The sequence below is a fragment of the Capsicum annuum genome, chromosome 6 (genome assembly GCF_002878395.1).
Source record: "Capsicum annuum cultivar UCD-10X-F1 chromosome 6, UCD10Xv1.1, whole genome shotgun sequence".
Taxonomy (NCBI): Eukaryota; Viridiplantae; Streptophyta; class Magnoliopsida; order Solanales; family Solanaceae; genus Capsicum; species Capsicum annuum.
The window spans coordinates 21,906,904-21,921,618 of record NC_061116.1 but is presented as its reverse complement, the minus strand read 5'-3'; the positions used below and the strand labels follow the sequence as shown (position 1 = coordinate 21,921,618).

Below are 14,715 nucleotides of genomic sequence, written 5' to 3'. Positions count from 1 at the left end.
AAAAAAGGTGTATGTACTTGTTAGTCTTGAAAGACCCCAACCACCAAAAGACTTTACAACACTTTCCAAAAACTTTTCCATGATTTAAGGACCCTTGTTTTGAGGAAAGTGCAAGTCAAGTCAATACTTTTTGTGTTTGAATTTCAAAATGGCTCCAAGACTTGTATTTCCCTCCATTAACCAAATTCTACAATTCCAAAGTTGTAAATTGACCAAGACTTGAAATTAGACAAAAAAAATTGTTAAAAACCACAACCAATTACGTGCTGCCACATCATTATTGGTACTATTCACACAATATTTTTGGCTCAAATTTTTGATTTCTTAGTTTCCTTTTTTTGTTCCTTAGTTTCACTTTCGTTGGTTCCAATACTAATTGGCGAACTTGTACTCATCTACTAGATTGTTAGTTAGTCTTGGTGTTCGTTCATTCGTGTTAAGCATTTGTTATGTGCTTTTCTCTTTTGTGAATTCGTTGTATCTTGTTGGTTCAAGTGTGTAAACAAATTTTATTTGAGTCAACTCAAACGAAAATCTATTCTGGGTAAGAGTAGACTCGACCCTCAATCACTCACAAAGTACAAGCCGACTTTCAACATTTGTAAAAACAAGTGTGAGGTAAAAATCGAGAGTGAGAGTGTAGTGAGGCATTTTTGAGCTAACATGTTTGTTTATTTTATTTTTCGTTGTTGTCTTTTCTTTTAGGTACCATGGATTCCACTAATCTCGATCCATATTTGACCGCATCACCGATAATATTGAAGACATGAAATAGAACGTTGAAAGGCTACACCAATTGGTATCCACACTTATCCCAACAAATCCAAAACCTAATGTCCAAACACCTTGCGGATAGAGTTTCCTGAAGGGAGTTTCTTCCCAAACTTGTGAAGGACTTTCACAACAAGGTAAAGATGAATATACTCATAAACGTCAAGGAAAAATAGCTAACTCTTACACTTTGGTACATGTGAATGATGAACGTGTGACTAATAAGCCGTTGAGTGCGTGTAGTAGCTTACCTACATATGAGTATATTAATTCCTTACCACTTGTGGATGATGTACGTATTGTGCGAGTGGATACGCTAGTTGATCTTATAGATGACCGAATCAACTCTTTTAGTAAGATCAATTTGTGTTCACCTAGTATTGAAGCTATTGTGTTGAATGAAAGTACATAGTCGTGTGAAAATTGTGTTGACCAAATTGTGTGTTAAAATTTCTCACCACTTGAGAATATGTGTGATATGATTAATGAATCTCAAGTGAGTGAAGAATTTGAAGATGTTGGTCAAGGACAAAGGAGTGAATCCATTAGCCTATGTTGTTGTAAAGATTGTAATGTTTGCTTGGCTCATATGGTTAATCATGTGCTTGACATATCTTTGAAAAATGATTTTGACTATACTCCTTTGCATGACACCCCACCAGTGTTTGACAAATATGGTGACTTGAATTGTGATCCCTTTGATATTAATGGTGGTTTGTGTCTACTTGAGGACCCTATGGTAAATGTGTCATTGTCTCTTTGGAGTGTTGCTCATATCCGTACATCCATGTTGACACACTTGTACTTGTACTTAAGTTTTGTGAACTACAACTTATGTATACCAAGTTGTATTCTTATTTGTGGAAGGGTCCAAGGATGTTAAAGACTTATTGTCACCTTCATGGGGTTGGACAAGTTGACGTATCTTCTGGGACTCTTGGAAGTGTGCTTCACATCATTTGTAGAGAGAAGCCGAGTTCTTGGGAAAACTACTTGCCATGGACTGGATTGTTGAAGGTAATTTCCCTATTCTCCCTATTGATATGACTCCCTTGATGGAATGTCTTCCCTCGAGAAGTGGTTGGAAGGAAAGAGGTCCTATGTGCTTGCAATATCCCTTTCTCTCATTGTGTGTTCCTATTTGTCAATACATCTTAGATGATAATTATGCCTTTGGTGCCTTTCTTCTCTACCTATATGCATATGATGATCTGTATGAGTTTCTTGGATATACATAATATGAGAGGCGTAGTCTTAGTTTTTGTCCCTTAATTCTTGATGTTCATTCGAGCCCTTTCCTTTGGGATGTTGTACAAAAGCTTTTCATAATTAACACAAAGGATCCTTGGTTGTACCTCAAGTGTGTACCACCATGGCAAGATAATATTAATTGTTTATTTTGCTAACCCTAACCCTTATGCCATGAGGATGTGTACTTGCTTGTTTCCTCTTTGATTTTGCAAGGTATGGATTTAAGGTCGAATCCTTTTCAAGAAGGGGAATATGATACAAGTACGATCACATAGTTGGACTTATGAGGGCGTATGTTGGACCCGAGGCTTGGTGTGTGCAAAGGATCACTTAAATGAACACCAAAACAGTCCACTACATACACTAAAAGGGCCAAAACAATCCACTACATACACTAGAGGGGAGCTCCTTCACTAAGGGGCCTTTTGGTCATTTTACCTATTATTTGTAATACACTATAAATAGATTAATGTAGGGTTTCATTAGTTACTTTTTGATTGAATATTGAAAGTTGTAACATAGAAACACCCTCTGTTGAGAGAATGGCCTCGTGACCAAAACATCGTAACTAGGGAAATCAACTTGAGTGTGGAATCACTCATGTTGGATTCAAGCTTGAAAACGTTGGATACTTGGGAGAGCGAGGTCCCTCTTATTTCAACGTAAGATATAGGTGAATAATTTTGTGTGGTATTAAGGGTTCAAGAGTTGAATAGGCTCTTGGGTTCTTAAGATTACATCTTTGTGTAGTCTATCTATCTATCTCTTTATTTCTTGTAGCCGTGTGCTTGTTATTCTTAATAATATTGTTATTGTTCTTCTTGTTATTCATTCTTGTGTTGTTAATCTAGTTTGTTGTCCGTTGAAAATAGGTGTCAATCACCTCATTACATTGTGTTCTTGTTGTAGATCTTGAATCCGAGAGAGGTCACTCAAAGGGTCCTCGATTCTCTTGAACTTGTGGACTGTTTTGAGTGTGTATTTTGTGTATTCCTGGTCAATATTATATCAGCATGCCTGGATGGTTGGGGCTAGTTCTATCACTCGATATGATGATGAGTAACCCTTCATAGCAGACTTGATGAGAGGAGCCCAGTCTGACGAGGCTCCTATTGAGATATTGGGATCATTCACCAATAGGGATCCAAGTGCCTAGTGCACCACAGGGAGTCTCTACCCTCCTCTACTCTCTTTACCTTTCCTATTGGGGACATTACAATATCTTTAGTGGGGGTGGGACAGTTTTTTGATTTGTTTGATGATTGGTACCCACTGTTTTCACTTTATGGCATTTTACGAAAAAATTGTCGGGACATACTCTATTTTATTCCATTGATATTTATGGCATTTTTTTATTATTATTTTTTATCTTGATTGTATTTATATGTCCAAATACTATTATTTACCCATATTTGGACTTGTTTTGAGAATAAAAATTATGCTAATTATATTGAACTGTGAGTTAAATTATGTTTCATGGCAAACCGATATGATTAGAGATACAGGGTAAATTTCCCATGGATTCGGAAGAAAATTGGATACACATCATGAAGATATGAAAGACCATGTTGATCAAAGTGAAAAACATATGGAGATGCACGAGAGTAAAGAGAAAAAAAACCTGAGGATTGATGAAAAGAAAGAAAGAAACTGGAGAAAAATTCCAGTGACACGATGCTATCTCAACGCGTCGCATCGACTGACAATATGTGTGTCTTAGCCAAAATTTAAAGAATAATTTCCATTGCATCAGCGAGATGTCAAAGCATCGCGTCGATGCTTAAAGTTTTGACACAGCTAAATTTGGAGGAGCAAATTCCAGTGACATGACGTGATGTCAACGCATCGTGTCGTGTGTTGAAGAGCTTCACTTAGTATGATTTTTAAAGATAAATTTCAGTGCATCAACACGATGTTGACGTGATGCTTTGTCTTTGTTGACGTGATTATCGACGCGTCGTGTCAAGGCTTCACATCTGGTAAAATTTTCCAAGTATAAAAGGAAAACGTGAGCATAATTCCAAACACTTTTGGCAAGCATAGATGCGGCGGAAAAGCCTAAAATTCTTATTTTTAGGCTTCTCATTATTTTTTTGAACTTCTTTTCCTCAAGAATAGTTTTGGGTATGAGTAATTACTTATTTTTTATGTTTAATTCAAACATGAGTGGCTAAATACCCTTGTTCTGGGGTTTAGGTAAAGAACATGATTAATCTTTGATATTTTTTTATAGTAGTTTTTTTGGATTATTACCTGGGCTGTTCTTAATTTCTTGATCTTACTCTTTTAATGCTTGGCCTCTATTATAATAAATTTATATTTCTATGTGAATACGGGATGAGAATTGTAGATTAGAACGAGGAAATTAAGGAGCAAGGTTCTTATCCTTTTATAAAACAAGGGGTTTGAATTAGCATCTAGGATAGGGATATACCTAGAAGCCTTGTTTGGTTCAATTGTAAGAAGATAACTTTATGAATCTAGAAGAATTATTGTATCTCTACGGGAGTTGTAGCTGTAATATTCAATTGATAAAAGATTTTAGGTCGTGAGACCAAGATCGTTTCCTAAACCTTACGAACCAACAACCTAATAACCAATTAGATTACTATAAGAATAGAGATTTGTATGATTGTTCGAGAAGCCTCAACCCTGGAATTCTTATCTTAACTGTTTACAACCTTTGTTTGCTTTGCTTTAGTCATAAAATTTTATTTCTTGTTTATTAATTTACATTTTTATTTTCAATTTCAAATTCATCTTGATACTATACAACACCTAACACTCATTGTCTGAAACTAAAAGTTGGTTAAATTTCTAGTTGCTTAGTCCTCGTGGGAACGATATTTGATTGTCTAAATCACTATATTATTTGAACGATCATGTGCACTTGCATGTGCGTCTGAGTCACAACAAGTTTTTGGCCCCATTACCGAGGACTATTATAATTATTAAAGTGCTAAATTTTTGGTTTTTGATATTAAGGTTAGGTGTTAACAACTTGATCTTAGCGGCTGATTTTTTGCAGGTTTAGCTGAATCTAGGACTGGCAAGAGATAAAGAACTCATAGAGCCTTTTGCAGAACCAGAGAAAATCTTTCAACAAAGGCGAAGAATGACTGAACAACAAAATAAACTGGTTGATCCAAATGCCGGGAATGTTCCACCTCCTGTCATTCTTGTTATTCCAGTTTTTCCTGCTCAACAAGCTGCTAGACCTGTTCATGATGTGGAAATCCCACTCACGAACCATGTGATGAGCAGTATTCTAAAGCTTGAACCAGGAGGTAGATTTGAATTAAAGCAGAATATGGTGCAATTGCCGAATTCAGAGGGTCAATTTCATGGCCTTTCACACGAAGATCCGCAGAACCAGATACAGACCTTCTTGGAAATCAATGATACATACATTCCTGAAGGGGTGAATCCTTATTATATTAGGTTGACACTCTTTCCCTTCTCTCTAATGGGGGAAGCAAAAAGGTGGTTGCATGCTGAACCACCACTCTCCATCACTAGATTGAAGATCTAGCTTGAAAGTTTCTTATTCGATTATTTCCATCTGTTAAGATGGCATGTTTGAGGAGTGAAATCTTGAGTTTTTGATAGAAAAACGAAGAGAATCTTTACCAAGATTGGGAGAGATTTAAGGGTATGCTCAAAAATTGCCCTCATCATAATCAATCTAATGATGTTCGTATGCATACTTTTATAGAAGGATTAGAGCTAAACACAAAGATTCTCTTGGATTCAGCAGTAGGTAGACAGGTTCTTGAGAATACATAAGAAGAATTGTACACACTGTTGACTCAGATTTCACAAGGGAACCCTGACTGGCATACAAACTCGAAGAGTACTCCTAAAAAGGTTGCAAGGGTATTGGAGGTAGATCAGTTCACTGCATTACATGCACAGATCATAGCCATGCAAAATCATATGATTACTCAGCTTAATAACATAAAGTGTAGTGTTACTCAACCAGTAGCTACAGCAAATGCAGTCCAATAGGCAAATTCTTGGTGTGAGGTTTGCGGGAGTGGTGAGCATGTAGATGATGATTGCATGGCTAATCTGAATTTTGTCAACTATGTGTGGAATGCAAATTGGTAAGGACAACAAAATTTTGGTAACACTTATAATCCCAACTGGAGAAACCATCCCAATTTTTCATGAGATGTAAATCAGGCACTGAATGCCAATCAGTTCAAGGGACAAATGCAACCAAATCCACAGCCAGCTCAAAATACTTAGGCGACTACTCAATCAGCAATATGGAGGAATTGATGAAGCAGTTTATGGCTCAACAAGCATAATTTGCAACTAAAATTAAGACTAAATAGGCACAGTTTACAGCTGAGTTGAAGAGTCAACAATTGCTTTCGAGAAATCTAGATTTGCAGTTGGATCAAAATATAGGAGCACAGAATACAAGACCTCAAGGAGCATTACCTAGCGATACAGAGAAAAATCCCAAGCAGGTAAATGCGGTTACAACAAGGAGTGGGCTACAAACTAAGGAAACAATTTAGGAAGAGGTTAGTCCCATAATTGATGATGAGAGTGCTAAAGATAGTGCAGAGAAAGAAATCAAGGAAAAAGTGGAAAGTGAAGAAACTCAAGTATAGAAGAAGATTCTTTCCTTACCGTTTCCTCAAAGGTCAAGGAAGCATCAAGAGGAAGCTAGTTACAAGAAGTTTTTAGATCTTCTAAAGCAGGTTCAAGTGAATCTTCCTCTTGTTGACATTTTACAGAGTGTGCCAAAATATGCAAAATACTTGAAGAATATAGTTGCTAATAAGAACTGGTTGACCGAGTATGCTACAGTTGCACTTACTCAAGAGTGCAAGTCCAAGATTCAAAACAAATTTCCCACGAAGCTTAAAGATCCGGGTAGTTTAACCTTTCAGATTACCATTGGACAAACTATTTGTACACGGGGATTGTGCAATTTAAGAGCTAGCATAAATCTTATGCCTATATCGTGGTACTGAAAGATAGGTCTTACGAGTCCCAAACTTACTACTATTATTTTACAGCTGGCGGATATATCACTTGCTAGACCGGATGGTATTATCGAGAATATTTTAGTGCAAGTAGGATCCTTAATCTTTCTGGTGGATTTTGTAATTCTTGAATTTGAGGCTGATCTTGTTATTCTATTTATTTTGGGATGACCTTTCTTAGGAACAAGACAGTCACTAATTGATGTAGCAGCGGGGAAAATGACAATGCGAGTGTATGATAAAGTAGAAGTCTTTGATGTGTACAAGGCGTTGAAACTGCCATCTATATATGAGAAGTTGTCATCTATATCGGTTACTGATTTTGATTCAGATTGGTATTTGTTATTGTCTGAAGTTCCATTAGAGTGAGATTTGATGGGCCATGATCTTTATAGAGATGTGAAAGCACTAGATTATTCCAGGTTATGAATTTGGTAGTGGTTGAGACGATGAAAGTGCTTGTCAAACCATTGAATAGGCCAATTGGTCCATCGCCCAAGCCCTCAGTTGAAGAAGCTCCTAACTTGGAGCTTAAGGTTCTCCCTCCTTATTTATAATATGTTTTTCTTGGTGACCAAGATACTTTGCCTATTATTTTGTCTGCAAGATTAATAGATGTGCAGGTAAAGGAAGTTATAGCAATCCTAAAGAGGAGAACAAAGGCGATTGGTTGGCAAATATCTAATATTACAGGAATTAATCCTGCACAACATCTACTTGGAAGAGTGTTACAAACCAAGTGTGCAGAAACAAATAAGGTTGAATCCTATGATGAAGGAGGTGGTCAGAAAAGAAGTGATCAAGTGGTTAGTGGTATTGTCCACCCAATTTCTGATAGCAAATGGGTGAGTACAGTGCGCTGTGTACCGAAAAAAGGAAGGATGACCTTGGTAACTAATGATGATAATGAGTTGATCCCCACATGCATGGTGACCGGGTGGAGGATCTGTATTGACTATCGGATGTTGAATGAAGCTACTCGTAAAGATCACTATTCGATTCCTTCTATTGACCAAATGCTAGGTATATTGGTGGGACAAGAGTATTATTGTTTTATAGATAGGTACTCCGGCTATAATCAGATAATCATAGCACTAAACGACCAGGAGAAGACCACCTTTACATATCCATATGGCACATACGCGTTTAGACACATTCCCTTTGGTCTATGCTATGAACCTGCTACATTTCAGAGATGTATGATGGCTATATTCTCCAACATGGTTGAAGAATTTTTGGAGGTATTCATGGATGATTTCTCTGAGTACGGTAATTCTTTTGAAAAGTCCTTGCAGAATCTTGACAGAGTTCTAGCTCAATACGAAGAGATAAACTTGGTGCTAAATTGGGAAAAGTGTCACTTTATGGTTAAGGAAGTAATTTTTCTAGGCCATAAAGTGTCATGTAAAGTACTCGAAATAGATAAGAAAAAGGTTGAAGTGATTGAAAAGTTTCCACATCCAATCACAGTCAAGGGAGTGTAAAGCTTTCTAGGACATGCAGGTTTTTACAGGCGGTTCATTCAAGATTTCTCAAAGATTGCAAGACCCATGTGCAAATTATTGGAGAAAGAGGCAAAGTTTGAGTTTGGGGATAATTGCCAAAAAGCTTTTGAAAAACTAAATAAGAAGTTGATTGAAGCACCTGTTCTGATTGCACCAGATTAGGAGTTACCATTTGGGCTGATGTATGACGCTAGTGATGTTGTTGTGAGAGTGGTTATGGGTCAGAGAAAGGACAAGGTATTTCGCTCGATCTACTATGCTTTCAAATTGTTAAATGATGCTTAAGTTAATTATACTATTATAGAAAAAGAGATATTGGCAGTGGTGTATGCATTCAAGAAGTTTAGATCTTACTTAGTTGGTACTAAGGTCATTGTTCATACTAACCACGCTGCTATTAAGTATCTTGTGAACAAGAAGGATGCAAGACCTCAACTGATTAGGTGGATTCTGCTACTACAAGAATTTGATATTGAGGTTCAAGATCGAAAGGGAGCTGAAAATCAAGTCGCTGACCACTTGTCACAGCTGGAAAGTTGAAACCGTATTGTTGATAACTCTCTTAGTATTAAGGAAGGGTTTCTTAATGAAAAGTTGTTGTCTTTAGATGCAGTTGAGTTCCCATGGTATGCTGATATTGTGAATTTGATAGCTTGTAAGGTGTACCCTCCTAATGCCACCATACAACAAAGAAAGAAATTACTCAATGATTCACGTGCCTATATTTGGGATGAACCATATATCTTAAAATAGGGCCCAGATGGAGTTATTCGTAGGTGTATTCCAAAGGATGAAAATTCGAAGGTGCTTAAAGATTGTCACTCTCATCTCCTTATGGTAGACATCATAGAGGTGAGAGAACTGCTAGAAAAGTGTTGCAATCAGGTTTTTTCTGGCTACTTTATTTAGGGATACAATTGCTTTTGTGAAGAAATGTGAACAATGTCAAAGGTTAGGAACTATATCTAGGTGTCATGAGATGCCCCACAATAATATTTTAGTAGTTGAAGTCTTTGATGTTTGAGGGATCGATTTCATGGGACCATTCCTACCTTCAAAAGGCAATTTATACATTCTTGTAGCAGTTGACTACATCTCTAAATGGTGGAAGCTGTAGCTAGTCCGACTAATGATTCAAGAGTGGTGCCAAAATTTATGAAGAAGAACATATTTTCCAGATTTAGTACACCTAGCGCAATAATTAGTGACGGAGGTACGCATTTTATCAACACTTGGTTTAAAAATCTTCTTGCTAAATATGGTGTTAGGCACAAGGTCTCTATGGCGTATCATCCCTAAACAAGTGGACAAGTTGAGGTGTCCAACTGGGAGATTAATCAGATACAACAAAAGACTGTGAATGGACAGCGAAAAGATTGGGCGGAGAAGTTGGATGACGTACTTTGGCTTATAGAACAGCTTACAAGACGCCCATTGGGATGTCTCCATATCGCTTAGTTTATGGTAAAGCATGACATCTGCCTGTGGAGCTAGAACATCAAGCGTATTGGGCCATGAAAAAGTTGAATTTTGAGATGAAAGCCACGGGGGAGAAACGATTATTGCAGCTGAATGGGCTTGATGAGTTTAGGCTTCATGCCTATGAGAATGCCAAGCTTTATAAGAAGAAGACAAAAAGGTGTAATGATAAACAAATTAGAGAGAGAGTGTTTGAACCTGGACAACTTGTTTTATTGTTCAATTCAAGGCTTAAGTTGTTCTCGGGTAAATTACGATCTAAATGGTCTGGACCTTTTGAGGTAGTGCGAATGACACCTCATGGAGCTGTAGAGTTGTGGAGTAAAGAGAAGATGGAGAAGTTCCTGATGAATTGAAAACGTGTAAAACATAATTGGGATGATCATCGAGATAAGCACAAAGAGTCTATCACTTTTGCTGAAGGGTAGAACTATGCCAAGTCGTGCCACGACGTAAAATAAGGTGTTGTGTAGGAGGCAACCCACAAATGTAATGTAATAGGTATTTTAATTTTTAGTAGTTGAAGAACAAAAAGAAAAATAAAAGATGAGTCGTGCCACGATAAAAAATAAGGCGCTTGGTGGGAGGCAACCCACTTTAGTTATATGATTTTGTTGTTTTTGATTGATGTCCAGAAACGAAAAACATATCAAATAAAAAGAAGATGAGAAGATGATGAACATGGTCCTTTGAGCAAGTAAATAGGTGGTACATGGTGATAAAAGGTAAAAGGGTAAGAAAAGATGCATTAAAGTATGGGAAATTTAGCCTTAGAAAATTTTTTGGATGCAATTTCCAGTGGACCAATGCTATCTTGGTGCTTTGCATCGAGGTGCATCAATTCTACATTTAGAAAAATTTTATAAGGCCATTTCAAGTGAACTAACGTGATCTTGATGTGTCACGCCAGACCTTCAATGCGTAACACGATGCATCGTATCGGTTGTCATGCAGTCCACACTTAGATTAATTAATTGATATAACTTCCAAAGAAGCGATGCGAACATGACGCATTACGCCGAATCTTCAACGTGATATTAGACGTGTCACATTGATTGTTAAAATCTGGGTGACCTCTATATATATGACCTTAATCTATTCACCCATTTACCCTAATCCTAAGCGCCGCCGGCACCCCATTTTTCTCTCAAGTAAAAAACTTCCCCCATTTTTCTTCATCAAGTCAAAGGTAAGTCATGTATTCTTTTTATTTCCTTACTCAAAGTTGCTATGGATGATAAATAATGTTTAGAATGCTAAGTAGTTAGTGACAAAGGGAATGAATTTTTTTAGATTTGTGGACTTGAGATGATAAATGGCATATTTAGGAGAATTAGTAACAATTAATTGTGTTGATTTGTTATTTTTACTACACTTAGTTATGAATCTAGAAGAATTGTTGTATCTCTGCAGGAGTTGTAGCTGCAATATTCAATAGATAAAAGATTTTAGGTCGGGATACCAAGATCATTGCCTAAATCTTGCGAACCAACAACCTAATAACCAATTAGATCTTGTAACGCCCTAAGATCTCATCCCGAGATGTCACACGATGCTTATGGCCACACGCGGCCTCAAGCTAACCCTCTAAGCCTGTCGTCACTTCTAGAGCTCACTTTGACAATAGTCATGCTAAAATAAGAGAGAATGACATATCATGAACATACTAGAATAAGATAAGAAACTAGCCTGTACAATCAAAATACTAAAATTCTGTACATACCAACCCTTTAGTCTGACAAAGCCTCTATACATCAAAATCAAGGAGGCATTGGGACAAACCTCCAACTGACTCAAACAGTAATGAAAGCCATAACAATAAAATAGTATCACAAAAATATAGACACAGTCCTCGAACCATGAGGACTCACTATTGAGAAGACGAAAAGAGGCACCCGAATATCGCTAATGCGGCTGCGGCTGAGTACTTGTACCTACATTACGAGAAAATGTTACCCATAGGAAAATATGTGGGTCAGCACTTTGGAATGTACTGAGTATGTGAGGGTGCCTGTAAAAATATAAATATCATCATCAATTTCATGAAAATATGCATATGTACAATGGTGGCTCACTTGGCTTGAGTTAGATTGAAACATACTTTTCATGATCTCATCGTAAATAAATCATATGATAAAAACCTCATAAATCATCATAAACAACTCAACTCTTAAACTCAAGACTCAGAGTGACTTTGTAATTCAAGAAACTCGACTCTTATGGACATGGGAGGTTCTTATAACCGACATAAACCATGTGAGCTATGTGGAGTCCAATGTTTTGCCCTCCTAAAGAGAGAACCCCATATTGGCGAGAGCGTCGTACTCTTGCCAGGGAGTACAACCTAAATTTAGTGATCACAATCTCATACTCGGCTTTTGGCCAACAATTATTAATATCAATCCTATGGTGGCATGTAGCTTCGGGGGAAATACCACATTTCCCGCTCGGTGCTAAATACTACTCCTAGACACAAACTCAGAACGCGTTAGAAAATCCACCACAAACATCATAAGGGTCTATCATGAAGACCAAATCAAATCTCTTTCTCATTTATCAAATAATAATCAATTTGTGGATTCCTAACTCAACTCAATTCAAATAAATCTTTCTCAATATCAATATGTATCAATTCATTAAATCATGGCAACATCAAAAACTTTGAGGAAATATTAAGACTCATTGTAACAACTCAATTCTCATGAATCAATATACTCAATAATCTAATATATCATAAGGAAGCTTAAAGCTTGACACATATCTTGAAAGAACTTGAAATACCAACTCATGGTAGAAACATGAAATTCACAATATTAAATATCAAGTCATAACTTGGAAATTGTAAAATAATCATGTATAACAAAGCTTGAACAATTTATATTCTCATAATCTCATGATGAAGTAATTTGGGTATAAACCCACTTGAAAAATAATATAAATCCATAATAAAAATCAAATCTTTGGGCACAAGAACGAAAGAATTTCTCTTGTTCAAAACCCTACATACCTTAGATTATGATTTTAAGATGAACAAGCTTGATTGGAAACTCTTCTTCACACTTTTGAGCTAAGTTTCTTGATGCCTTTGACTTGGAGATTTTGATTCTTGAATAACTTGGTGAAATCTTTGAAAGATTCTTGAATTTCTTGGAGAAGATTTGATTTAGGATTTTGGAAGAAAATCTAGTTTCTAGATTTTTTTTCTTGGAAGAGAATGAGAGAGAATGAGGATTTTCTCCTCTACTAAGATATACAGAGAGGTTAAAAAGGGGTGGAAAAGACCAAAATACCCTTTGAAAAACGTTCCTTAGTTGCTAAAAAAAATTAGCTGACGACATCCGTGACAAACCATCAAGCCGGTGATACGTCACCATGAAATGTCGTCACAAAAGGGTGGAATTATGATTTTCTGCCTAAGGTTGATGACATTGGTGATAAGGCGTCACGAGCATGACAGCTTATCACAAAATTTCATCACAAGGGCCAAAAATCTAGCCAGGGCTGACGACATTAGTGATACGTCGTCACGCTCATGACAGCTTATCACGAATGTCGTCACTCAGTTTCCCAGCCAAACATGCTAGAGTAAAATGGGCATAACTCTTTGCTCCGATACCGGATTTGGGTGAAATTGGCATCGTTGGAAAGATAATTCAATTAAATATCTTTTAGTAGGACATAAGATCAATAATTCATTGTATAACGAGCTATATGCTTATTTGAAGTTGACTATGCCAAAATCCTTCTCAAGAATTCAATCAATAAGGAATGTTTTGATTCGCCCAATCATTAGGACATCTTTAAGGCCTTAATACACATCACCCTTGACCAGAAAACAACCAAAACACTATAATTTATTTCTCATAAGCTTAAGTCATGGCTGTACTATTTGTTAGAATCTTGAGGTATTACATAGCTATGAGGGACTGAAATTAGTGTGGTGAAGAGAGGTCAGTAGTCATAAGTGGAGGTGTTTATGTGAAAAAAAAAATTATTCATTCATTAGTCCTTGAGATGAGATTATGAATTATGCCAACTTTGAAATGTATTTGAGTGTTTATGTTGAATAACTGATGCTTGGACTTGTAAACTAAAAAGGAAAAGTCTGAGTACCCTAATGCATTTATATACAAAACTGTGCTAGCAACTAAGTGTAGGGTAAATTTCACACTTAGTGGTGGCTATATTTGAAGGTGCTCATTTTATATTTTTGTAGGCTATGATGTTTAATAGGTACAATGTCGAGCAGCCACCAACAACAAAGCAAGGGAAAGAGTACAGCTGGACCATCTGAGCCTAGGCATAAGAGGAGCCAAAAAGCTGATCAGGTCCCTGAAACCCACATATTCCTAGGGGCCAAAAAAGGTTTGAAACTAAGGTTGTGGTAGCAGCAGGAAGAAAGTGGTACTTGCAACATAAAGAGTCCAAATATTCAACCAATCAATTTATCAATAGAGAAAGCTTGATGAAAATATCTATCTATGGTGAGAAAGACAGAGGCCCACCATATAAACTTTCTCTTTAAGCAGTCGGGTGCATGCAACTTAAGCTTAGTTTGGGAATTCTATGTAAATTCTATCCTATGCGGTACTCGATCTACGGCGAGGTATATTTACCACAAAGAGGGAGGTACGCATGTATCACTTCCATTTGCTCATACGAATAGGGAGGAATATTTATGGGCTAGAATTATCTATGCATGTCTT

The 14,715-nt window shown here is 36.8% G+C and overlaps 1 protein-coding gene and 1 non-coding gene across 2 annotated transcripts; one reads left to right on the top strand and one right to left on the bottom strand.

Annotated features, from left to right (window-relative positions):
• Window positions 1-5,598: 5,598 nt before the first annotated feature.
• On the bottom strand, window positions 5,599-5,705 carry LOC124899772. Its single transcript, XR_007057336.1, has one exon. It is a non-coding gene; the product is annotated as a small nucleolar RNA R71 (small nucleolar RNA).
• A 3,926-nt stretch (window positions 5,706-9,631) lies between these two features.
• On the top strand, window positions 9,632-10,365 carry LOC124899454. Its single transcript, XM_047414340.1, has 2 exons — window positions 9,632-9,743; window positions 10,025-10,365. Exons 1-2 carry the CDS (start codon window positions 9,632-9,634, stop codon window positions 10,363-10,365), a joined length of 453 nt encoding a protein of 150 aa, XP_047270296.1.
• Window positions 10,366-14,715: the final 4,350 nt, after the last annotated feature.

Excerpts from the sequence above, each read along its gene's own strand:
- LOC124899454 (XM_047414340.1), top strand. The coding sequence starts at position 9,632 with ATGGTGGAAGCTGTAGCTAGTCCGACTAATGATTCAAGAGTGGTGCCA. Across the intron at positions 9,744-10,024 it reads CGCAATAATTAGTGACGGAG|AACATCAAGCGTATTGGGCC; the intron begins GTACGCATTTTA and ends CTGTGGAGCTAG.